We start from the raw sequence: 26865 nt of genomic DNA on the forward strand, positions 1-26865 counted from the left end.
ATCGGCGTAATACGCCTCTCTCCGTCCAGGTCCCCACGGGCCGCCATCTTGCGAGTCCCTGGTGGCGGGCTCGCTTGAAAAGTGCTGCCCCCATTGTGGGCAGAGGGCGGTACTGCAGCCGCCGGTGCCGGGGCGGGAGCGCGCGGCGAGCGGCGCGCGGGGCGGTGTCTGTGAGCGCAGGGCGGGGGGCGGCGGCGGCTCGGGCGGCCCGAGCCTCAAAAACAAGCTCTGGTCAGGAAACAGGCTTGGTGCTTTGCGCGCAGAAGAGGAATTTCCAGTGCGCATGCGCCTAGCGGCCATGACACTGTACGGAAAATGGAACTCTGCTGTAGGAAGGCGGCCATGATGCTGTACGGAAATTCCAGTGCGCATGCGCAAAGCGGGCGTACGGCAAAGGGAACCGCGCATGCGCACTGCGTGGGGGGGGAGAACCTTGCCATCTGTTTTTTGGGGGTTTGGGATTTTTGGAAATTTGGTGTTTTGGGAGTTTGGGGGGTTTTGGGGATTTGGGAATTTGGGGTTTGGGATTTTGGGGATTTGGGGATTTGGGGTTCGGGTTCCCGGGATCCCGGCCCTGCTCAGCCTCTCCCGGATCCGCAGCAGCTCCGGAACCGCCTCGAAACGGAGCCGGGACCCGCCCGGGTGAGCCTGAAACCCCAAATCCCCCAAAAATCCCCCCAAACCTCAGACATCCCCCAAAAATCCCCTAAATTTCAAATTCCCAAACCCCCCCCCCAAACCCCCCCAAAAAACACTAGACCTCAAAAAAACCCAAAACCCCAAAATCCTCCAAAAATCCCCAAATCCCAAACCCCCAAATCCCCTACATCCCCAAAAACCCCAAATATTCCCCAAAAATCCCCTCAATTCCAAAATCCCAAACCCCAAAAATCCCCCAGATCCCAAACCCCCAAAATCCCCTAAAAATCCCCCCTGAAGTCCCCCAAATCCCCAAAACCCCCCAAATATCCCCCCCAAAAATCCCCCAAACCCCAAAATCCTCCAAAAATCCCCAAATCCCAAACCCCAAAATCCCCTAAATCCCCCCAAACCCCAAAATGCTCCAAAAATCCCCCAAAAATCCCCTAAATCCAAAATCCCAAACCCCAAAAATCCCCTAAATCCCAAAATCCTCCAAAAATCCCCCAAAAATCCCCAAAATCCCAAACCCCCAAATCCCCTACATCCCCAAAAACCCCAAATATTCCCCAAAAATCCCCTCAATTCCAAAATCCCAAACCCCAAAAATCCCCCAGATCCCAAACCCCCAAAATCCCCTAAAAATCCCCCCTGAAGTCCCCCAAATCCCCAAAACCCCCCAAATATCCCCCCCAAAAATCCCCCAAACCCCAAAATCCTCCAAAAATCCCCAAATCCCAAACCCCAAAATCCCCTAAATCCCCCCAAACCCCAAAATGCTCCAAAAATCCCCCAAAAATCCCCTAAATCCAAAATCCCAAACCCCAAAAATCCCCTAAATCCCAAAATCCTCCAAAAATCCCCCAAAAATCCCCAAAATCCCAAACACCCAAATCCCCTACATCCCCAAAAACCCCAAATATTCCCCAAAAATCCCCTCAATTCCAAAATCCCAAACCCCAAAAATCCCCCAGATCCCAAACCCCCAAAATCCCCTAAAAATCCCCCCTGAAGTCCCCCAAATCCCCAAAACCCCCCAAATATCCCCCCCAAAAATCCCCCAAACCCCAAAATCCTCCAAAAATCCCCAAATCCCAAACCCCAAAATCCCCTAAATCCCCCCAAACCCCAAATGCTCCAAAAATCCCCCAAAAATCCCCTAAATCCAAAATCCCAAACCCCAAAAATCCCCTAAATCCCAAAATCCTCCAAAAATCCCCCAAAAATCCCCAAAATCCCAAACCCCCAAATCCCCTACATCCCCAAAAACCCCAAATATTCCCCAAAAATTCCCTCAATTCCAAAATCCCAAACCCCAAAAATCCCCCAGATCCCAAACCCCCAAAATCCCCTAAAAATCCCCCCTGAAGTCCCCCAAATCCCCAAAACCCCCCAAATATCCCCCCCAAAAATCCCCCAAACCCCAAAATCCTCCAAAAATCCCCAAATCCCAAACCCCAAAATCCCCTAAATCCCCCCAAACCCCAAAATGCTCCAAAAATCCCCCAAAAATCCCCTAAATCCAAAATCCCAAACCCCAAAAATCCCCTAAATCCCAAAATCCTCCAAAAATCCCCCAAAAATCCCCAAAATCCCAAACCCCCAAATCCCCTACATCCCCAAAAACCCCAAATATTCCCCAAAAATCCCCTCAATTCCAAAATCCCAAACCCCAAAAATCCCCCAGATCCCAAACCCCCAAAATCCCCTAAAAATCCCCCCTGAAGTCCCCCAAATCCCCAAAACCCCCCAAATATCCCCCCCAAAAATCCCCCAAACCCCAAAATCCTCCAAAAATCCCCAAATCCCAAACCCCAAAATCCCCTAAATCCCCCCAAACCCCAAAATGCTCCAAAAATCCCCCAAAAATCCCCTAAATCCAAAATCCCAAACCCCAAAAATCCCCTAAATCCCAAAATCCTCCAAAAATCCCCCAAAAATCCCCAAAATCCCAAACCCCCAAATCCCCTACATCCCCAAAAACCCCAAATATTCCCCAAAAATCCCCTCAATTCCAAAATCCCAAACCCCAAAAATCCCCCAGATCCCAAACCCCCAAAATCCCCTAAAAATCCCCCCTGAAGTCCCCCAAATCCCCAAAACCCCCCAAATATCCCCCCCAAAAATCCCCCAAACCCCAAAATCCTCCAAAAATCCCCAAATCCCAAACCCCAAAATCCCCTAAATCCCCCCAAACCCCAAATGCTCCAAAAATCCCCCAAAAATCCCCTAAATCCAAAATCCCAAACCCCAAAAATCCCCTAAATCCCAAAATCCTCCAAAAATCCCCCAAAAATCCCCAAAATCCCAAACCCCCAAATCCCCTACATCCCCAAAAACCCCAAATATTCCCCAAAAATTCCCTCAATTCCAAAATCCCAAACCCCAAAAATCCCCCAGATCCCAAACCCCCAAAATCCCCTAAAAATCCCCCCTGAAGTCCCCCAAATCCCCAAAACCCCCCAAATATCCCCCCCAAAAATCCCCCAAACCCCAAAATCCTCCAAAAATCCCCAAATCCCAAACCCCAAAATCCCCTAAATCCCCCCAAACCCCAAAATGCTCCAAAAATCCCCCAAAAATCCCCTAAATCCAAAATCCCAAACCCCTAAAATCCCCTAAATCCCAAAATCCTCCAAAAATCCCCCAAAAATCCCCAAAATCCCAAACACCCAAATCCCCTAAATCCCAAAAAAACCCAAATATTCCCCAAAAATCCCCTAAATTGGGGATTTGGGAATTTTGGGATTTGGGAATTCCCACCCCTCCCCCCTCCCTCATTCCCGTTTTTTTTTTTTCAGCTCCCGCTGGGAATTCCGGACCCCCCCGCCCAAACGGCTCCGAGCAGCTCCAGAAAACACCCAAAAAAATTCCCAAAATTCCCAGGAAATCGTGGAGAAAGCGGCGCCGGCCCGGAGGCTGCAGATCCCCGCCGGAAATCCGGGAATTCCGACAGGAAATTCAGGAATTCTGGCGGAAAATTCAGGAATTCCAGAAAGAAATTCGGGAATTCCAGTTGGAAATTCAGGAATTCCAACGGGAAATTCGGGACTCCTGGCTGGAAATGCAGGAATGGCATCAGGAAATCCGGGAATTCTGTCAGGAAATCCGGGAATTCCGGGAATCCCGGTGCGTTCCCAACTTTCCGTGGCTCAGTTTTACGGGAGCCGGAATTACCGGGACCCCCTGGAGCGGAAACGGCTCCGGGAGCTGCTGGGGCACGGAGAGATCCCGGAAAAAACCCGGAATTCCGGGAATTCCGACAGGAAATTCCGGAATCCCGGCGGGAAATCCGGGGATTCCGCCAGGAAACCGGGAATTCCGCCAGGAAATCTGGGAATTCTGCCAGGAAGGGCAGCTCCAAAGGCAAAGGGAGCAGCGGGAATTCCCGGAATTCCAGGCTGGGGAATTCCAGGATTGAGAATTCCCAGATTTCCAATGTTGAGAACTCCCGGAATTCCAGGATGGGGAATTCCCGGATTTCCGGGATTGGGAATTCCTGCAGAATTCCAGGATGAAGAATTCCCTCATTTGCTTTGATAGACTTTCCTGCCCCTGGCACAGAGGGAGGGGCTATAAACCAAATTGTCATTACAAATCTGTCTGAAAAGGACCTAAAATTAGATGCCATGAAAATGGCTCTGGGAATCCCCAAAGTCCCAGCTACGGTAAGAATCAGACTTTGTGCCTCTGTCCTGGAAGAGCACAGCACTGCAATGCATCCTAACACATTTTGCAACCTTCTAACAGATATATTTCATCTCATGCAAGAAGACAGATGAGTAATTCCCAGGAGCTTCATGCAAAATTGGCCCTAAAGCAGATCCCAGTAGGCATCAAGGTAAGCAAAGAAATGTAGCCCTTTCCATTTTAGCCAGCTGCAGTTGACAACAGATTTCAAATTTAGACTTCAAACATTCTCATGAAGAAATTAACCCTTAGGTTGTTGTGGCTTTACTGTGATCCATGTAAAATAGCACCTTTTCCTTGTGCATTTTTTTTAACACAACACTTTTTTTTTTTATTTTTTCCTTGCTAGGCTGGATTCTGTATGCTGCAAGGCTGTCATATCAGGATATGCTGCAAAAGAGTTTGTTGCATCTTCTTCCTGAAAAGTTGGTGGAGTTTCTCTCTATGCAGAGGGTACAACATTTATGGTCAGGACAGGGTTTTCTTGCTTTGTGGTTTTCTTGCTGCTGCTGCTGCTTTTAAAGGGGTCAACACTCTTAGCTCCAGGAAACTGAAACTAAATGTGAGCAGGGACTGGAGGAAGGAAGCAGGGAGGATCCACTACAAGATTCCAAAAACTAAATAAAGCAGGATTCAACTGCCAGTGGCTGAATAGCAGCAATTTATGAGCTGTTCCTCAAAAGCCCCAGACAAGCACCAAGTCCTGTGGGAAGCTGGAGATTGACAGAAGACACCTCCAGAAGAGTCTGCTGTTGAAATTTCCTTTAAGCCTTTTTTTTTTTTTTTTTTTTTTTTTCAAGTGGATCATCCAGACCTGGCAAATGCATAAGGTCAGCCCTTGGAAGAGCAAAAAGCTCTCGCCAAGAAAACCAAACGAGTGGCTGAAATCTGTCCATTTGTCTGCCTGTCTTTTTGGCCTTGGATTACTGTGCTTTTCAAAGCTATTCTTTCATAACTTGGATAAAAAGGTAAATGTTTCATATAGCCCCGCAAGTAGTAATCATCCTGTCCATGCAAAAAAAACCTGCTGCCTGAGGGATGGGCCCCAAACCAGAGGTGTTTCTCATTTACCTACAAAGCGTCTGGCTTTAGCATGTGTAGTCAGTTTTTGTGAACATGTGAGTCCATTGCCTGCTCTAACAGAGTTAGTGACTTACTTTCAGTGGTTGTAGAGAGTTTCCCTGAAACAGCACTGTTTGTAGTCCACTGTGTGACTTAGGAGACACAATAGCCAGACAATTCTGCAAGTGTAATATAACTGTATGTGGCGTTCCCAGAAAATGCTCTGAAGTCTTCTCTCCGTTGCACCATGGTGATAAAAACCACTGCTGCTTTTCAAGCTCCACGAGGCCATGCTGTGCTGTGCTGAAAGGGATAGAAAAGCCAATTAGCTCTGAAAAGTGAAGGGCAGGCAGAGAGGGGTGCTCTGGCCTGGAATTCCCTCCCTTTGGCAGCAGCAAAGGTCAGCTGTGCAGCCAAATTTCAGTGACCACATGTGGATCCAGCTTGTGCGTGTTGCCAGCTATCTGCACAGGGAGTGGGAGAGGGTGGGGAGGAAGAATTGATTCTGGAAGGGGAAAGCCTGAGTTAAAGGGAAAAGTGGAGTGAAATGTGACAGCTGGGATTTCCAGAAGATAGTTTGATGGATGCTGGCCATCCAGCTTCCCTAGAACTCTTTATCAGTAACACCCTCTATATCTCCCTGAGTGACTTTTAGCCTGTCTGGCAGTTTTCAGCACCAGTGTGTGAGCGAAAAGAGGTGGAAGGCAGTTCTCTCTGATTTGGCAGCTCTGGGACTTTGTGCTGCTGGCTGAGGGTCTGGATTCCTCAGGAACTTCCTGGCTACCTGTGGCTCCCACAGGCTTGTAGGACTGGGCTTAGAGAAACCCTGAGCTGCCCGATGTCTGCTCTTGCTGCAGCTCTTCTGAATAGTCCTGGGTGTGGATGTGAGCCTGCAGTCCTTGGGAGGCAGAATTCACTCCACAATCCCAAGGGACTTGCTCTATCTGTCAGTGCAGGCCAGCTGTGGGAATCCTCCAAGTCCCTTTATCCTGTTCTGTGTGTCAAGGCCCTGTGGCTGACCACGAGTGCCCCGAGCTGCCATGGACCCTTCTTGCAAGGGCAATTGTTTTCAGAGTCAGCGTAGGTGCTGGCTACCTTTGGAAAAGTGTGAATACCCCGGGGAAATCCATGGGGCAGACACCTTGGGCCATACTGTGTGCTGGCACCATCAGCAGGCATGATACAGACAGAGGTGCTTTGCTTTTGGTGTGAAACTTTGGTAATGGTGAGACTTCTTGGTTAGGTCAGAAGGTTTTAGAGGGAAATGTCCACTCACGTGATCAAAAGAGAAGATCCTGGCATGGTTAAAAATGGGAAACAGTGAGCTTGTAGGTTTAGGTGATCTGCTTGTGGTCATTCTTCAGACTTTTAATATTCATGCAGAAGTTTGGCAGAAACAGGAAACTTATGTGTAGACCAAAATCAGTTCAGCTTCTACAGTAAATGGTATTAACTGGTGTTATGTAGCTTTGACCCTTTGGAGAGATCTAAATCTGGCCTTTCCCAAGTTCTGATGGAGTAAAATAACTGTTTCCCAGTCTTTTATTTGCAGATGCTCTAAATACTGTTGCTGGGGATCTATATAAAAAATTCAAAGGTAAGTAAAAATAAGTATTAGCAGTATGTGTGAAATATAATATAAATAATAATTTGTCTATCTTGCTACCTTAATATATATATATATATATATATGATATATATATATATATGATATATATTTCTAAATACGTCACTATAAAGTAGAAATGCAAATGTGACTATAATGATGAAAACAATATATAAATATTCAAGTATCGTTTAAAGAAGGGGCTTTTTATTTGGTTAGAGGCAGGGTTTTAATGGAAGAAAAATGAATATACCTTTTATTTTGATATCATTCTAAATATAGAAATATATATTCAATGTATGCAGAGATTTTTCTATTCTATCTCTTCTGAATATTTATTTTCATTTCTATTTTATACTTTCATATAACACCATACATCAATCTACATTTTAAACGTAAATTTGAATATAAATGCGAAATATAGAGATAAATTTAAACGCAGTTTAAAAGAAAAGGGGTTTTTAAAAGATTTTTACTTGGATAGAGGCAGGGGTTTATTTTAAGCAATATAAACCTTTTAGAAATAGAAATCTATCTATAGAAATATGTAAGCAATGTATTAAGTAATGCATAAAAATATAAATTGTAATAAAGGAATAAATGTGAGAAATTATAAAAATACAATTACACATTAATATACGTTATAAATCCGAATGTGAATATAAATATGAAAAATATAAAAATAAAAGAGCTTGAAATGCAGTTTAAAAGAGAAGGTTTTTGCTTTTGGTTCCTGTTGGGTTAGAGGCAGGGGTTTTTTTGCTGGCGTTCTTTTCCGCGCGGGATGTTTTGGGGCATTTGCTGCAGGGCAGGTTCCGGAGGGCATCGCGCCCGTTCTTTTCTGCCGCCGGCCCCGCCCGCGGCCCCGAGGCGAGCGGCGGCCCCCGGCGGTGGCGGGCGGCAGTGCTGCCGCCCTGTGGGCAGAGGGCGGTACTGCAGCCCGCCGCCCGCGGCCGCCATCTTGGGAGTGGCTTGTCGCGGACTCGCTTGACCTTCTCGAGATGGCGCGAAAAAGAGGACGTCGGCATTCGAGGACCCGTGTCTGTTTTCTCCACTGCCTGAATTGTCCCCAACGCCGGCGCTCCCCGACGGGATTTTCCGCGGCGGTTCCGGTGCCGTGCACAGGGGCTGTGGGGTCAGCAGCACCGCGAGCGGCGCGCGGGGCGGTGTCTGTGAGCGCAGGGCGGGGGGCGGCGGCGGCTCGGGCGGCCCGAGCCTCAAAAACAAGCTCTGGTCAGGAAACAAGCTTGGTGCTTTGCACGCAGAAGAGGTAAGGAAGATTCCTCTCTGTTCTAAATCTAATGTACCCAAAAAAATTTGCATCAAAGTATTTTGTACTGAGGTCCTGGTGTATTTTATATATATACAAAAACACATATGAGTAGAAAATATATATATATTATGCTTATATGGTGAGTGTTCCTGAAGTGCTGTCATCCCAACTTATTTTTGTGACTTCACAAGAAGCAGTTCAAATGTATTAGAAAGCAAGTTGCAAACTCTAGTTTTAGACTGATAAAATCATCTAGGCGTGCCTATGATATAATTCTATAGATATATGCATCTATAAAATATATAAAACTGATTTCATTTACATGAACTCCTTGTCTACACTAAGCCAGGAATTGCCAAAGGCTTGTTTTGAAGTTGAGACAGGAACAATCCATTATTACTGATTTCCAGAATGCTTCCTTATTTCAGGGGAATAAAGATCCTGTCTTTGGCAAATTCCTCAATGTAGAAGTACCTGCACTCTTATAAGCATTCCCTTTATTTCTCTTTTAATTTCAAAAAAAAAAGTTATTACATGTGAATCTGATTTATTCACATTACTTTAGTCTGGGTTTTTTGCATCTATAATTGCTCTTAAGGTTATTGCACCTTGCCAGAAAGAAACCAAAGCATAAAAAATTTCCTCTGTACTAAAATTTTCCTAATGATGATTGAAAGCATTTTCTTCATTAGAGTCTATGCCTTTTGAGATCAGCACTTAGAAAGTCAAGTTTCTGCTAAATTCTCAAAGGTAGGAAATAATAGGATTAGAAATGTTTTTCTTAAGTTTTTCAAAATCCAAATTGTTTCAAAGAATTTTGCTGCACTGATCTTTGCTATTAGTTTCAGATTTTACAGAATACCATTCCTTAGATTTATTCAGCCTTCCCAAAAGTCTGTCACTGAATTGGACTGCATCAATTGGTAAGAAATAAAATCTTTTTTAAAATTCCAACTTAAGATATACTCCTTTTGTAATACATTATGTTTATGGAATGCTCTTTCAGTAAATGTGAAACAGATTTCTAATCCATTCCAAGGACTTCGAAACACTTGGCATTAATTAATACAAGAGAGTGTCTTGTTTATCAGTTGGGATTGTGTATTTTATTAAAAACAAATTATTACTTTGAGAGGATGCTTGGGTAAATGGTGAAATAATGTTCCTTGAATAGTTGAGTTTAGTACAAAAAATCAATTTCTATTTCTTTTGTTTCAATTAATAAAATAATATATAGACTACTAGTTAGAATTATTTTAAGGATATATTTAGCAATATATAAAGTAAATATCAGCTTAAACTGATATAAATAAGCATAACTATGCCTGTACTTTCAAGGGCATGGTTACAAACTGAGAAGGTAGCTCCAAAGTAGTACACCTGCAACACCCTGATCTTTACAAAGACTTTTATAAGCCTATGGAGCCTTTTTGCTTCTAAGAATAAGATTGTTTACTTTGAAGTTGATGCCTTCAGTTATGCTTCATGGCAAGTATTAATAACAGCTCATGTCCAAAATGTGTAAGCCCAGCTGCTGTTCTTTACAGTCCTAACTCAGGTATGTGTTTTAGTTGTGTGCCGTTTTGCATTTTCCTCAGTACTTTTGGTTGGTTTGACTTGTGAAACTGGAAAAGCAATCGACAATTATTTGGAGGGGGACATTCTACATTATAAATCTGATCTAGGTTCTGCTGTTCTCAGAATTCACATAATTTTTTTTAATATTTAAAATTTAAAAAACCCAAAACCTGATTTGATTATCTTCATTTTCAGTCAAAAAAGATCCAAGCCCAGCTGAAAGAGCTTCATTATGGGAAAAAGGATTTGATTTTTAAGGTAAGTTTTATTTCACTATAGTTAGCTAAAGTATATTAGCATTTATACAGCATCGTAGCGAAGTAGGAATATGGTAGCTGCCTTTATTATTGCAGTTCTCAGGAAGAAGTTTGTTCTGAAAAGAACTCAAAACATCAAGACAGACTTAATACCATAATGGATTTTCAGAAATAGAATATATTTTTGTGCTTGCAAAAAGCAAAATTCTAGGTTACTGCTGATGAATAAAACCTGTTGCCCTATTCCATACCTTCTGTAACGTCATCTTTTTAACTGAATGATATCATATTTTACAGCTGCTTCTTGTTTTTCCTTTAATTAGCACTCCTCCATGGCAAAGTCAACTATTGTTAACATTTAAAGTAAATCTCTGTGTTCATGATAAGCTTGAGCAATGTAGTGTTCCTTAGGTCTTAAGACTTAAGAAAAAAGAAACATCTGCTGCTAAAACAATCCAAATCAATAGTCTGCACTAGCTAGCACATTTTAAAAAATAATAAAAATTTTTACAATAAAGGAGGTCAGGACAAAACATAAAGACATTGCTGAAGGGTGTCTAGTCCTTGTTAACACAGGGAGAAGCTAATCCCTGTTAAAAGGAAGAGGAGAGAGATGTGGGTCATCTGACTGATGACTGTTAGTGGAGTAGTCCCTTTATATATTCCCAGCACAAAGGATGGACATGAAGTAGTCATCTTCCAAGTTACTAGACCTAGAATTACTTACAAGTCATTCATGTCACTATGAGTTCCAGATTGTCTTCTGGAAGCGTTTAACTCTCTCTGCTGTTTCTCTATAGTATCTATAGTGCTGTGAATACGTAAATACAGAGAAATACAGAGTAATATAGTGGGCCATTGAAACAACAGTGTGATTTCTGTGCTTTTTTTTTTTTTTTTTTTTTGCGTGCTTGCTCTTTGCTTGGGGTTTTTTTGGTTGTTTTTTTTTTTTTGGTTGGGTTTTGGTTTTTGTTTTTGTTTTTTTAATGCATAGGTTTAGTCCAAGGCTCTTCAGAGGTAAAGATCAAAAATTCTAATCTTGCTTTGCTGTGAAAGTTTGTTTTCTTTGGCTGAAGCAGTAGGATTGCTCAGCACTATTATCTTCCTGTTGTTTTCATTATGCTAACACACAGTGATCCCAAAAAAGGATCTGAGTTATGGTAGGGTGTCCACTAATGCTTAGCAAGGGAACTCCTGCCAAGTACTACCCACCTGAAAAAAGCTTACAGGAGATGAAAAAGAAAACGGGCACATAAACAAGTGAACACGGCAGAAAGGCTGTCCAGCAAGCCACTGACACACGTGCAGTGAAAGCCACCCTCTCCTAAGACTGCTTCAGTGACCTGTGGCAGTGTAGTAGTTAAGGCACACATGTGGGGAACTGTACTAAAGGCAGGAAATGTGTCTCCTGTGGATGGGAATGGTTTCATCTGACTGGATGTGGCATTCTCCATCATAGTCTCCACTTCAAATCCTTGGCGGGTTATATTCTGAAGGCTATGTCTACATTTGACCACATGAATTACACCTTCAAGTCTTTGATTTTTTTTGAATAGACATGGTTCTTTATAGGACAATACCCTTTTCCTGACCCAGAGACGGGGCAACTGAGAGGCGTTTTAAAAACTTTTATTCCATTTTCAGTCTCATGAGAAGGGTGACACAATGCAGATGTTTGTAATTCACACCATCACAATCAGAAGCCAGCTATTTCCTAATGAAAATATACTATAAGTGTTTCTTGGCCTAGCTTTTTGCCATGCCATGTTGTAGATGCCTTAAAGTGGGTCCCACTACAATACATCTTTCATAGTTCTGTTTGTCCAAAGTATCTAGTCTTATTTGCAAGGCCATCCTTTGAAACTTGTTTCTAGCTCCATTTCTCTCTCAACAATATCTGTCCTATTCCATGGCATTTCTAAATGAGTATGTCTTGTCTCAAAGTTTGCATATGGATGCATGCCGTGTGGACCTTCTGTCAGGCCCTGAGAACTTTCTACAAATCCATTTTCCACTCTTCTTGATTATGAATGAACACTAGAACCACCAGCTGAGATGTAGGTAATGGTAGTGTGGGTTCTCCTCTGAGTGCTTTTATTGCAAAATAAGGAGAGTTACTTGCCTTCTAGGTAAGCTATGATCTTATGTAATTTAAAATATTCAAAGATGGAGAATGTTGATGAATTGTGAATTCCAAAGCCCCACGTACTGAGAACTATGTATTATATATTTATCTGTAAATAATTGAAATATCTCTTGACAGTGTGCAATTCCGTATGAAACTGAATGCCTGCTTTGCCAATATTGGTATATCCTTTATATGTAACCAGAAATATTTTTTGCTGGTTTATTCATAAATACTTTTCCTGTCCAAGAAAATTGGATCTGTGAAGCAGAGGGAGCAGCAGCCTTATGCTGTTCTCCTAAATCATATGAGATGGGGGGGAGGGTAGGTTCAGTGTGCTTGTTCATGTGTGTTTCATGTCTGAAGACACACACACACACACACACTAAGCAGAGTAGAAGCCATTTAGTATAGTCTGGAAAACTTTTAAAGTATCTGCTTGTGCTGAGTGGAAGGTAAAACAGTGGAGGGAATGAACCCCACACAAGTGCTATGTGAAAGATTTCAAGTCAGGGCTACAATTTAATAGGAAAATTACAATAATGGCAATAGTACAGAAACGCTGGTTTAAAGGGACAAAGTCAGAACACGACCTGATACCCTGTTGGTCAGCGTGGTGGTGGCAGTCCAAATGGTGGTTGCAGTCCCATTGGATGTGGTCTTGTCAGAGCAGTGAGCCTGTGGAAAGGTCTGGTCCTGCTCTGAGGTCCGGTGCTGGTGGTAGAGAGTTCTTGTGGTTCTTGGGGATGCAGTCAAATACATAGAGTCAAATACAAAACTATGTGAAATTATTTTTGCATCATATTGACTGGACTTGGTAAATATCTGTACCATTCCTCCCTCTGAAGTAAAACTGATGCCGTGTGTGTTTCCTTCTCTATTAGCGAAGTTAATTACATGCCACAGTAAACTGATTTTCCAGAATTTTAAATTATTTATTTCTCTAATGAAGGCAATGAGATTCCATATTACATACAGAGAAAGAGATGAAATAATAAAAGAAAAACAAAGGAAGGAAAAAAACAAGCAGAAAACCACCTGCTTTGGCAGACAATTTGTGTAAACATTAGGATTGCTTTCTGGGCTTGTGATAATTGATTACATATTTTAAATTTGTGATAAATTTTTACAGAAGTACTTTGTGTACTGGCACATATATGAAGATGCAAGTTTCAGGCTTTCTAATACAGTTTTATTTGTATAGTTCTGGTGACTAGGCTTGATCCTAAAGCACCTCATGTACATCCACTTCCCCCATGATTTGCCTCTGCACGTATTAAAATTATCAGCTGCAGAATTCAGCTAACTTTGCATATGTGAAAAACTAGTCCATTTAACAGATTTTAAAGCATTCTTCATTATGTTCAAAGTACCATTAAGCTCCTATTTTTCTTGCAGAAAGCTTTCCAAAAAAAAAAAAAAAAAAAAAAAAAAAAAAAAAAAGCTGTGTCACTTTCCTATAACTTTATTTGTGTATTTATGTGTCTAGCTCAGAAAGAATGCTCTTATCTTTGTTGCTACTTTTACATTGCCCTGTAATGGTAAATAGAATTTCTGTAGTTCAGTCTTCGAAGGAGATGATAAGAAAAAACTGGGAACAGTTTCCTTTTTGGCCTGTTGTACCAACTTCCCTGAGAGAATACTGCTTTCAGACAGGATCTTTAGTCTGGGGTGTGTTTGTTCATCCAGCGTGGTTTTTCAGCATCTGGATCTTGTGCAGCCTCCCTTGGAAAGTTTACCAGAACTGTGTAGGAAAGACATGACTGAACTAAAAAAACTATTATAAAATACCAGTTATAAACATAAATGCAATGTAAAATAGTAGAGTTTTTTTTTGTTTTGTTTTGTTTTGGTTTTTTTTCCCAGAGCTCTTGCAACACATTATTAGGGATAATAAGTTCTATAAGCTACAGGCTGACTTCATCATGCCGCATAACAGCTGATAATGGGCTATTGACTGTCACTGCATGACTGATAACAGTTACAGCATCCCATTGTGAGATGCTCCACCCAGAGGGAGAAGCCAAGCATTCCTTACTGGATATAATTTGGGGTTTTGGGACACCAAACTCAGGCTTTTCCACTGGGTTTCCAGGAGGACTGCAGCCATTCCAACCCTGACCAAAAAGGGTATCAGGTTATATTCTGACTCTGTCAGTGGTTTTTCTTTTGTATTATTGCAGGTATTTTGTTTCCTTTTCTCACTTTTCCTAATAAACTGTATTTTTGATTTGGAGTCTCTCATTGGTTTTGTTTTCAAACCAGAACAAGACAGTAGTCAATTCTAACCACCACTGCCTGCTTTCTGTCAACTGCCAAGACTTTCAGATGCCTACGTAATGCATGTATTGAAGGAAACCAGACACCCTCTAATTCATAACTGTAGCTCTGGTTTTTCACTGATTTAGACTGTAAATCTGATGGTGCTGAAATAAGAAGTTGCCTAGTTGTATGGTCCTCACCATTTCCATCTGAGTCTAATTCTGCACGCTATCAGAGGTGCCATCCTAGCCTCATGTTTGTCATATGTTATTTTGTGTAATTTCCTTTTTAGTGGCAATTGAAATGATGCAGTTTTTCAAATCTTGATTCTCTTTAATTGAGAGCGTATTAATTTGTATAGCTGTACTGAAAAATAAGAAGTAACAGTATAAAAATGTTAATGATGTGAGAAATTTCTTGGTCTAGTTCTATGAGAAGTGTCTCTGCGTCATATAGAGTCAATGTCCAGTCTTTCAGACATTTTCTGTGGCCGTGTTTATTGTGAGTGATACTGTATACCATATTTAGGAAAAAAATCCAAAAAGTTACTGAATTCTAGCAATTTCTTATATCAGTAATTTTTTTCTCTAGTAAATCAGTAATAACTCCACTTAAATTTTGCAAACTGATAAAGTGGAAGGATTATTTCTGTAGTGAATTCTCTGTTGCCAGACTAAAGGGTCAAACCAATGGTCTGATATGTATGTTGTGGCAGTGACTGATGTTAGCTGTAAGGAATGTGATGCAGTGTAAATTATGGACAGCAATTCACAAGAGACTTTCCCACGTCACAGTTGACTTGCACTTTGAAGGAAGTTTGGTTTTGACTAATGAAACTGTGACTCTGGTGATAAATCTGAAGATAAATGCCTATTCCTGTTTTAAAATGCAACTACTCAGTTCTTTACACGAGTTGGGAACTGAAAATTCCAGACTCTTGACATTTCATTTGGCAGAACAGACTATGCCTAATGCAAATGAACATCACATTAGCTGTCTGCTGAGGACTACAGGCGTGCCTAAGCTCACCACCTCATCTATGCCGTGTGCTGGAAGGACTGTCATTACCCCAGCAGAAAACAAGTTAACCTTACAGGATTTACACTAAACAACATTTACGTAGTGTGGCTATCCATTAAGCTATGCTACAATCAGCAGCGTGCAGGAGATCTTGAAAGGTCTGCCAAGAAAAAATCTCTGGCTGGGATTGTACTCCAGAAGCCTGAGGGCATGGAATGGTGTTGAGGGAAAATGCACTTGCAAATATTGAAATAAAAATGTGGTGCTCTTTATCTGAAAATTGAGAATTTTATCCTATTATTTTGCATACACAAAATGTATATTTACCTAATCAGAATTTCCGAGAGAAAAGATAAGTGGCTAGTCCAGTGTCCTTCTCTATGGATCCCTTTTCAAACAGGGAAAACAATGGCTAGGCTGGGTTTTTTGCAGGTACAACAGCAAAAGAATCCTTATTCCTTTTGGTTGTATACTAATGTGTTATTAATGACAAGGCTGACAACTTCAGGAATCTGCTTTCCTGAAACAGAAGAGTCTTGCAGAGAATGTATTTCCTTCAAGTGAACAGGCTGGGTTCATACATATCCTAGGGAAAGAGAGAGAAAATACTTGTCTTTATTTACTGAACATTTAAAAGCATCTTCTGATGCTCTTTGTTTTGGGCCACTCACTTAAAAAGCTTCTGCTGAACTCCTGTGCTCCATGAATGACATATACATTATACAGAGCCAGAAGTCCTTCCACTCAGGGTGCAGGCTACTAGCCTGATCCTGACTTCCAACACAAGTCTCCCAAATTGCTTTCCTGCTATGAGTTAGCTAGTCTTGTGCATTTTCCTTCTCTATTTCCAGGAAAAGACATGGAGAAAAAAAATCTGGAGTTACCTCCTTGTATAGTAGTAGGTAGTATAATTTCATAAGGTGTCTGCATGCAAGAAGAATGTTTGGGTGTTTTCTAATTTGTCTGTTTATGCCCAATTAGCTTAATGGTGGCATCACAATGCCTAAAACTACAAAATAATTTTCAAATTGCACTCGGAAGTCAGACAAACGAACAAAATTATTAAATGACATTTGAATACCTTGAATTTTCCAGAAGGATATTATGGCATAATCTTAAATATTTTATAGTATGGAAATAATTTTGCTATTGACATTGAATTATTATAAGCTTGCATTCACATCAATGGAGCACATTTGGCCATAATGGTTTTTTTTCCTCAGGAAGAGTCTTGATGATTCTGTGGATCTAGCCATGTGATAGGACTGAAATAGATCAGGGACATAGGAAGAATGCATCACATGTGGGCAGCATTTTGGCCGGTAAGCAGCCTATTTTGATCACAATCACATCTAGGCAAGGTTATAGCAAACTTTGTCAAATTACATCCCTGGTTCCAATAGTGTTTCCTTCACCTGTGCTTTCCTGGTGTTCATTTATAGATCTCCTATCAGCAAAGTCAATACTGAATTATGCTATTCACAGGATGGAAACAAATTTACTTGTTCTTCTTTTACCTTTGAAATGGCAAAATTGGAATGGCTGCTGTCAAGAAAGAATAAGCACTGGATAGCAGGATTAAGAGATGAGAAATTATCCAGAGAAATTTCTGGATGAGAGGAGAGTAATTTCAGATTGGTGCCATCTGCAGGAAGCACTAGGGTTATATCAGACTAGATTGACTGAGTCCATATCATCATGCAAAATTAGCCAGTCTGCTACCTCTGCCCATTTAACCATAACAAATGGTGATTTATGCTGTCTGTGCAGTCACTAACTTGAAAAGGTAGAATTCAAGAGATGTTACATTGAAAAGAAGTACTTTTTCCGATGGACATCAAAATTGCAACGACTAAGTCTCATAACTGGATCCAGGGATGGTGATATCTTTTTACTTTTATGGTTCCTCCCTCTTTCTTTTTTTCCCTTTTTCCCTTTTTCCCTTTTTCCCTTTTTCCCTTTTTCCCTTTTTCCCTTTTTCCCTTTTTCCCTTTTTCCCTTTTTCCCTTTTTCCCTTTTTCCCTTTTTCCCTTTTTCCCTTTTTCCCTTTTTCCCTTTTTCCCTTTTCCCCTTTTCCCCTTTTTCCCTTTTCCCCTTTTCCCCTTCCCCTTTCCCTTCTTTTTCTCCCTTCCCTGAACTTCTTCCTCATTTTCTTAAGTGTTATTTTTATGCTTTTATATTGATTTGTTACTGTAGGTAATAACCAAAACAGTTACATATTTGCTTTCATCTGCAACCAAATTGCTCTACAATAAAACATTTACATATATGTAAAACACAGGTAATTCTGTGGTTTTCACTCTAATCTGCCCCAAGGGATCTATTAACAAGAACCTAAGTTAATGACTTACCTTAAAGGGCAGGTCATAACATGTTCCATCTCCCATATCTCTAATTTTTCCTATTGTGCTCTGCTTTAATGATCTTTCTATGGTTGTCTTTTGTCCTCCTGTGGAAATACACTTCTACTAACTGGCATTGTTTGTTTTTTAAAGAAACATTTAGTTTTTTCCAGTTAAGAGATAAATTCCCTGTTTTCAGTTAAGGGGAAGTTTATCTGAGTTAAAACAAAATATTTGTAATTTTCTCAAAAATATTTGCTAAGAAAATAAACTAAAACATGCTGTATGGCATTGCTTAGGATTAATATGACTATGAAATATTTTTATTTTATATGCAATATTTCACATACATTATATGTAATGTGTAATGTTATATACACATTTTCCACCATGTTTACATATGTTTTCCACCAGCTTTTGCCATGGTATCCTTTGATTTATATACCTTTAAAAAAATCTTTGATGATTGAAATGTGAACGCATTCTGTATTTACAGGTGTATTTTTAATAAAAAGAAGAAAACTAGAAATTAAATGTTTTTTTAATGCCAAATGCTGCTGACTCCCCCTGGAGTGAGTGTAAGATTTGACCTCAATGGCTAACATTTGATACATGTCTTGCTTTGATGAAATAAAGATTTAAAATATGATTTCCTCACTGCTGTAGTTATCTCCTTGTTCTTGCTTTCTCAGCTTATTTCAATTACAGACTTCTGTTTCCATCAATATATCTGTCTATCTTTCTGGGAGTAAAGCACAAATGTTCTAACAAGAGTCGCAAGCACTTCACCACTTAGAAGTTTTATTTTGGCTTAATGGACAGTAGTGGGTCTGGACAAACATATTTTTAACTGTTAAAAAGACCTATGGTTTTTTTACTATATAGTGCAAAAGTATAATATGCCCATGAGGGAAGCCATCTTAATTGGATTATAATCTATGTATAATGTAGAAAAACACCAATTATTTGGAATGTTATAGACAAAACTCCATGCAAAGTCTGTGTCTTGCAATACTTATGACTTCTCTGTAGATATTATACATAAAAGGCTGGACACCGTATGATATTTTGTAAATAGTATTTTTCTTTTCAGAAAAAATATATTTAAGTACTATTTGCAATAATCAATGTGGATAAAACTGCTTGAAGGGATGGGAAGAGAGTGCAGTGACTTCCTAGGCAGTTTGGTGTCTAATGTACTGTAACCTAATCACATAAAAATACTGCTTTAGACAGTCTTAATTCCTTCCATCAATAAGAAAAAGCAGCAGCTACTCCTAAGTGTTTGGTTTAATACAGATGGAGAATGTAAGCCCTTGTGTTCATCACAGCACATCACAGAGAAGTGATGGTTTCTTATTTCCCCAGGAGTCCCAGCTGAAAGCTCTGAAGGAGACTGTGCAGCTTTGCCTGTGCTCCGTTCTGCGCAGTCAGCCTCCCGCAGCGAGTCTGATCTCCTCCAAACCAGCTGAGAAGCTGCCTTCCTCCAATGCAAAGGGCTCCCAAGCCCCATCCCAAGGCACAAGCACCAAGGTATGATTTCACTCTTGGGTGGGGTTTTTTTTAACATCTTTGAAAGTTTGTCTTGTAAGAGCATCAAACTGAAACTAAGGAGGATTTCAAATCCGTTGGAAGATTATGACAAATTTTGAGGATAATTCTAAGACTGTTTCCGTTGTCAATAAATAGTTTTTTTTTTATCTGGGAAGCAGCTACATTTTACTGAATAACAAAATTCTGTCACTTGGTAAATGGATTGATAGTGTCTGCAGGACAAATCTACAATGCAGATGGATTTGCATTTAAAATAAATGAGGGTGCTAATTCGTAGGATCATTTACCTGTCAGGCACTGAAAGTGAATTTGTGGTAATACAGCACTAAACAGTTATATGAGGTTTGCATATCACGGTTTCTCTCAGTGGAAAAAAAAATTATATAAAAATCATAAAATCATCTGGGACACCCAAATCAAAATTGCCAAAATGGATCGATGAACTTGACAGTAGGGAATAGGGAATATTCCAGTTTTGCAAGATGCGAAGGACAGTTTCAGGGAAACCTGAGGAAAAAAAGAAAGATAAAAACTGGTTTGAGTCAGGAAATTCAAATATTGTAATACAGTTAAGATTCATGTTGATTAACAACTGTCCTAGTAATTTTCATTTCCCGTGTTGCATTTTGCTCCTGAATTCAACTGATTGAATAGATAGAACTAGAAGAAATCTATAATTTCAGTGAAAAGGAAGTTATACAGAGAAATGACTGAAGGACACTTCAATGTCCTCTTTTCATTACAAAACTGAAATAAAAATAGGAATTGCTAACTCATAGCCAATTTGCAGTTTGTATATGGCAGTTGTTGGTATTTACTGTTAGTGCACAGGCTGAAGCCAAAAATTAGTAATCTTTCTATATGTAATTAAAATACAATTTCAGAAAGCAGGATGCAATTATTAAACTGAATATCACATCGCTACTCTTAAAATTATGATTGTCAGTTTATTAATAACTGTTTTGCAGGAAAGACCATGATTCCCAAAAATTGTTACCTCTGGGAAAAAAAAGTACTGTATTTATGATTAGCAGCAGATGGGTATGATAGTGCTCATTTAGATTAAGCTCCCTGGATCCATGTTCTGAAGGATGGCAGACTTTCCTTTTGTAGGTTTGCAAGCTGAGCAGCTCTCTGAGATCTCAGGAGCATATTGTTCCTAGTTAATGTGGCTGTAGAATTGTTTAGCTTGCTCTTATTGTCCTTTTCTTCAGGTTGGAAGTGTTCATGCCTCTGTCATGAGAGGAGTACTGAAGGATAAGGGCCAGCTAGACAGCATGTCTCTGTTTAAGATTGGTCCAGGGTCAGAGCCTTTGGAGAATTTGGGGTCTCCTTCATGTTACATAGGGACATGAGAATACAGATAGAGATTAGAATTAGGTTTTTGATATTTGACTGAAATACAGAGTACTCTTCCTTCTTTTTTTTTCAGTTATCTGAATACAGTCAAGGGAAATGGAAAAAAGTACCTGGTATCTCTTTTTCAGTCTGTAACACCCCCTCCCAGCACACACACACCACACAAAATATCTTTTTCCTTCAAGTTTTAGTGGCACAATCTTTATCTTCAGTTCATTAACTATTTGACATTGTTCCTCTTTGTTGCAGAGTGTACGTAGCTGGAATGGCCCATTACCTCAGGGTTCAACTGGGCATTGCTGGGCGGGAGTTGAAATCACTGCGGGGTGGGATATTGATGGTGGGGTGGGCTTAGAGACCCTGGGGCATGAGCTGAAGTGCTGCAGAGCTGGAGCCGAAGCCAAGATCACCCCTGTGATGCTGGAGAAACGCAGAGCAGGAGCTGGAAGAAGAGATCTGGCAGTGAAATAAAGCTTGTGGTTCAAGAGCTGAAATCACTGGGGCTGGGAAAGGGGATTTGTAGGGCGGGTGCTGTAATCACTGCTGGGCTGGCAAAGGGACTGCACACACCATAGGAACCGAAGGGCTGGCACTGGGACTGTGGGGTTCTTGCGGCGACATCCCTTTACGCCTCTGACATGGATGCTGAGGCTGGGCTTGTGACTGAAACTAGAACAGGATGTATGGTATGTGTATGTATTTTAATCGTGTAACCAGAGGGATTAAGAAAAGCCAACACCCGTAGCAGGTTTTTGTTGGATCTGTGTCTGTGAGAAGTGGGTGTGTGCTGGAGAAGGAGAGCCGCTGTTGGAGAGTTGCAACTGTGACAGGTGTGAGCTGTGAGGATGCGGAGGGCTCAGAACAGCCGCAGGTGTGAGCTGTGAGGATGAGGAGGGCTCAGAGCAGCCCCAGGTGCGAGCTGTGAGGATGAGGAGGAGGGGGCGGCTCCTGCCGGGGGGGAGGTTGTTTTAGGGCGAGGGTTTGCCGCCGCTGGCTTTTGCACAGAGCTGCTGGAGAAGAGGAGTTTATGGGGGGCTCCCGGGGCTGTTCCATGGAAGGACGGTGAGCGCTTCGGACAGGGTCCGGGGGATCACCTGGATACGCACCTGGGGACGTGGAGCATTGCTCGAAGGAGGAGCCGAGGGACAAACCTTTGTGCCGAGAAGCAGCGGCCAAATAGGTGAGCCGGTGCGCCTTTGTAGTGGGGACTTTTCTCCTTTCCCTTTTGAATTTCGTCCTCCTGAAGTTGAAATGAGGGGGCTGCCCTGTTGTCCCTCCTTTTAAGGGGTTTGGATTGAGGTAAAATTCTGCCTTTTGCCATCATTTGAGACAAGCCCCTTCTTTTCTATTTCTAGGGGATGCGATGGAAGGGGAGCCCACATTTCTTTGCCCTTGTTGCAGTGGGGTGAGCGCCCGAGCGTGGCGTCAGTTTCGGGGCTTCAAAGGAAGGGAGGCGCAGCTGTGGCAGCGCTGGCAGGGTGGGCATGGGGCTGTGCCGCTGCATTTGGGGCGCTTCTGCCCCTGGGCCGGCAGCGAAGGGTCCGGCGCGGGAGCCCCGCTGGCAGTGGCTGGGGATGGCCGAGGCGGGAGGGGAGTTTGGCGCGGCGGGGCTGCCGCGGGACTGCCGGAGCCGCGCCGGTGCGAGCCGTGCGGAGCCGAGGGGAGCTTTGGCCGGGCCGGCAGGCGGCGCGGGCGCTGCGCCGGTGCCGTCCGCTCCGTCCGCTCCGGGCGCGGGGCTCGGGCGCCGCCGGGGCCCCCCGGGCCCGGTGCCGGCCCCGCCGGGCCGGGGGGAGCGGGCGGGGGTCTCCCGGCGCGGCGCCGCCTGTGCCTGCCCGAGGAGCCGCTTTCCTGCCGGGAGCGCGGCTTCTCATTTTCCAGCCTTCCTGCCTGGGGTGGCTGTGAGGTGGTTCTGGGGAACTTATTGGATCGTTTTCTGTTGTCCGGAGTTGGTGTAGGAGAAGGGCCGTGGGGCACTTTTTGGTTGTTACGGTTCTCGCTTCAGGCGCTGATGACGAGGGTTTTTTTGGCTTGAGTGTTGTTGTTGGATTTCTTTTTGATCGTTTCTTATGTTTTTAAAGGATGTGTTTTTAAAGGCTTACAATGGTTTTTCTGGGTCGTAGCATGAAGTAGAGGGTAGGTTTTTAATTCGGTTGTGGAGGCTTTTATTGGCGTGAGTGCGTAGTGTTTGTTTTGGTGGCTTGAGGTAGTGTCCTGTACTTAATTAGTTAGGTTTTTTTTTTTTTTATATTGATGATTGTATTCTTGTTTATTATATTATAAGGGTTTTATTCATTTGGCTTATTTGATTGCCGTGTGTGTTTTATTGTTGCAGGGAATTTGGGAGTTATTGTTTATGGTTACATTTCTCTTTTGGCGACCTGCTTATTTCTCAGTGGTATTTGTGTTTTGATGGTTTGAGGCACTATGGGTTTATTGAGTAAGGAATAATTATTTTGTTGTTGTTGATGTGTTTGGTTTTTTTGGTATTTTGATGTATTTGGTTGTTGTTTTTTATTAGTTTTACTTTTGGGAACGTGGGTATTTCTATGGTGGATCTTTTTAGGTAGTTATTTTATTTCGGTGGTGAATCTTTTCTTTCTTCGTGGTTCCGATATTGTTACATCGGTAATTATTTGGTGGGGTTTTTTAATTCATTTTATAGAGTATTGGGTTCTCTTTATGAGTTAGTGTCGTGGTAGAGTTTTGGTTGGTTTTTTTTTTTTTTTTAAGAAACGTTCGGGGTCTGTTGTGTTGTTTGGAGTATAGTAAGTTAGTTGGCGTTTCTTTTTTTTGTTTGTTTGTTTTGTTTTAGTGGTTTTTGTCATCTGCTCTGTGGGTTTCTATAGGTCTTTTTTAAAATGTTTGTTTCATTTTTGTGATGTGATAAGAACTGCTAGTGAAAGGAGTGTAGTGCGGGTTTTTTTGCTGGTAGTTGATTGGCTGGTGGAGCCTTTCTGAATTTTTTGGACGGTATTGTTGGGAATTCGATGCTGTTTGTTTTGGCATTTTATTATTAGGAATTGGATTTTTACTGCAAAGTTTTAACTATAGATCTAATGAAACAAAACAAATGCATAAATATGAAAATGGGAACAAAAACTTAAATTTTAAATATAAACAGAAAATATATAAATAAAACATGTAACATGAATAATGTTATCTATTACTATTAGATATAATATTGTTTGCTATAGAGTATTTTATATCTTTATATAAATACATATAAATATAGATTATAAATATTAACAAAATATCCATCAAGAGATGTATAATTAATACATGTGGGTATATAAATATAACAAAATAATAGGAATCAATATAGTTCATAATGTATATTTTACTGTATATGTCTTCTTATAGCACATTATATGTCATAAATATTATGTATCTAAATAGAGTACATCAATATATTGTGATATAATAGACAAAAACTTGTAAAAATAAAAAATAGAAATATAGAAGTTTTAAAATATAGTATAAAATAAAGGGGATTCTTATTTTCTAGTTGTTAGTAGGTAGGGGTTTTATTAAAAAAATTATGCTGTACAAAGCAGTTAAAAGTAAGTTGTACCATATCGAAATACTTGTGATGCAAAAAGCTGATCTCTGAATGTGAAAGTCAATATTATTTTCTCCTCTATAAAATCGGACGACCGTGGGGGAGAAGGAGGGCGAGCAGAGCGGGCCCGCAACAGGCGGAGGGCGGGCAGGGGGACGCGGGTACTTCACTATTTTGGCCAGGGTGCTGATCTCGGCCAGTCGGGGCAGGACAAGTCCCCGCAGAAGCGGGAAACGCTGCGGGGGAAGAGGCGTCGAGAGCCCGCAGCGGGCTCTGCGCGCCCTCCCTATTCCCCACCACCGAGCCGCCTCCGCGCCGCGTCGCCGCCGCTCCCCGATCCGAGCTGCTATCGCAGAGTCCGCCTTTGCCGCCCGGAACCATTGCCGGGCTGCGCCCCTCCCCTGCCCCGAGTGCCGACGGGCGGCTGCAGTACGGGCTCTGCGGGGCCCTTTTCGCCGGGAGCCGGGCACGAGCAAGGGCCGGAGAAAGGGCCAGGGGGTCTCCGAGCGGGACCCGGGACACCCGCGGGCCCTTCGAGCAGCGCGGGCTCCGCCCCACGCTGCCACGGGCCGCGGCCGCGCAGCTCCCGAGCCCCGCCAATCCCGGCCCGCCTTTCCTCGCCCTGTCCAATCACAGCCGCCCTTTCAAACCGGGCGCGGTTCCTGCCATTTCAGCCCGCTCAGTCGCGGCCCGACTCCTCAGCCCGGCCCCGCTCCCCCGTGCGCCAGAGGCGCCGCTCCCGCCGCCGCTTTGGGAGCCGGCGGAGCCCTATCATCCCTGCTGCCGCAGCCTCGGCAGGCGCTGGGGCCGGGAAGGGCGGGCGGGAACTTCCCGTTCAGGCGCCGGCCGGGATTTCTCCCAGGGAAACGGGCTGACGGCGGGGAGCGGGCGGACCCGGCCCCTGCAATGGCGGCGGCAGGAGCGGCACGTGAGGGGAGCGCGGGGTGGTCGCGAGCCGAGCGCAGCGGGAATGGGCGGGCTCGGATTGGTGGGGCCGGCGCTGCCTCGGGTTGGGATTGGCTGGCGGGGCCGGCGCTGAGGTATAAGTAGCGTGCGTCGGGCTGGCGGCGGCGTCAGTTCGGCGGCGGGGCTGGAGGCGAGGGGAGCTGCGGATGCGCGTTCTGGGGAGCGCTGCTGCGCCGGGACGGGCCCCCCGCGGCTGCCGATCCGAGGAGCGCTGGTGAGCACGGACGCGACTCCCGCGTCTGCCTGCGCCGGGGGCCGGCGGTGTCCAGTTGTTTGCGCCGCGCCCTGCCCGGCTCGGGCGGCCAGAGGCTCGTGCGGGGCAGGGAGTGGCGAAGGGGGTCCGGCTGCTGTCACTGGGCAGTAGCCGTTTCACGGTTTCTGGATTTAAAGTAACGTTGAGAATACTGGGAATAAAGCTGGTTGTTTGCTTTCTTATTATTTGATTTTGCTTTTACTCAATTTTTTCTGTATTGCATTATTTCATTGTTCTGTTTGTTTTATTAAACTTAATTTGTTTGGTTTCGTTTTTTTTTATCTGACGTTAATTTAGTAAGGGTTGTGGGGCTGGAGTTGAATCACGGGTTGTGAGGTCACCGGGGAGACATAAAGGCCCAGGGTGTGGAATAAGGACTTTGGCACGAGTCGGGCCCAAAACAATGTGGAGCAGTGGAAATGCTGGGGCTGGAGTTGGATAAATGCCTTGGGAGAGAGGCATGGAGCTGCAGTGCAGGGCCTGCAGGAGATGCCTGGGGGTTCCCAGCCCCTGCCCCTTGGTACCAAGCAGAGGCTGAGGGTGTGGGGGCTCGGAGGGTTCCAGGGCCCATGCATCAGCCCAAGGGCACCTTTTGGGAGGTGGGAGCAGGGGCCCGGTGGCTATTCCCAGCCCCTGGGGCTGCCTGGGAGAGGTGAGGGGGCCTTTGGGGAGGTGCTGGGCTGAGACCCAGGGGGCGGGGGAAGGTAGATGTTTGGCTTCAGGCCTCAAGGGTCCCCAAAGTTGGGATCCCATTAGAGTGGGTGGGATAGCTGCAAGAGACATTGAAATTATGACAGTAACTGATTTGTGCTCTTATCAACAGCGCCAAGCTGCAGTGAGAAGCAGGAGCAGCTTTTAGCTGCAGGCAGTAGGAAGCTGAGGAGCTGGAGCTGAGGAAGCAGAGCCGGAGGAGACAGAAATGTGGTAGGGTTTGGGGTAAAACCCCTGTGGAGCTGGGATAGGGAATATGGAGCTGGGATGGGAATTGCATGGCTGGAGCTGAAATTGCTTCAAGGGCTCCGATAGAGACTGTAGAGCTGTTACTGCAGGAGGGATTGTTAGGTTGGGGCAGGAATACGGGCTCAAGTGCTGAACTGAAACCACACAGAGCTAGAGCTAAAACAAAGATCCTGCCCTGAGAGCCAGATGCAGTGTTATGTAGCACTGCTGGGAAGGAGTTGAGGAGGAAGTGAAACAGAAGAGCTGGCAGTGAAATAAAGCTTGTGAGTCAAGAGCTGAGATCCCTGGGGCTGGGAAAGGGGATTTGGAGGGCTGGTGCTGTAACCAGTGTTCAAAGGGATACTCACTGCAGATCTGGAG

The 26865-nt window shown here is 43.3% G+C and overlaps 1 protein-coding gene across 1 annotated transcript; it reads left to right on the plus strand.

The window, feature by feature from the left end:
* The first annotated feature begins 370 nt into the window (after positions 1–370).
* Positions 371–24390, plus strand: LOC140684376 (uncharacterized). The gene is made up of 6 exons (XM_072930669.1): positions 371–385; positions 3796–3922; positions 7999–8267; positions 10044–10106; positions 19223–19387; positions 21017–24390. The coding sequence occupies exons 1-6, from the start codon at positions 371–373 to the stop codon at positions 21236–21238; spliced, it is 861 nt and encodes a 286-aa protein (XP_072786770.1). The 3' UTR covers positions 21239–24390.
* Positions 24391–26865: the final 2475 nt, after the last annotated feature.

The sequence above is a fragment of the Taeniopygia guttata genome, chromosome 5 (genome assembly GCF_048771995.1).
Source record: "Taeniopygia guttata chromosome 5, bTaeGut7.mat, whole genome shotgun sequence".
NCBI lineage: Eukaryota > Metazoa > Chordata > Aves > Passeriformes > Estrildidae > Taeniopygia > Taeniopygia guttata.

What these genes read in the sequence shown, in the direction of transcription:
- LOC140684376 (XM_072930669.1), top strand. An exon ending in CAGGAAATTCCGGAATCCCG is followed by an intron (nt 3,923 to 7,998) that starts GCGGGAAATCCG and finishes GACCTTCTCGAG; the next exon opens with ATGGCGCGAAAAAGAGGACG. An exon ending in CCCAAGGCACAAGCACCAAG is followed by an intron (nt 19,388 to 21,016) that starts GTATGATTTCAC and finishes TCTTTGTTGCAG; the next exon opens with AGTGTACGTAGCTGGAATGG.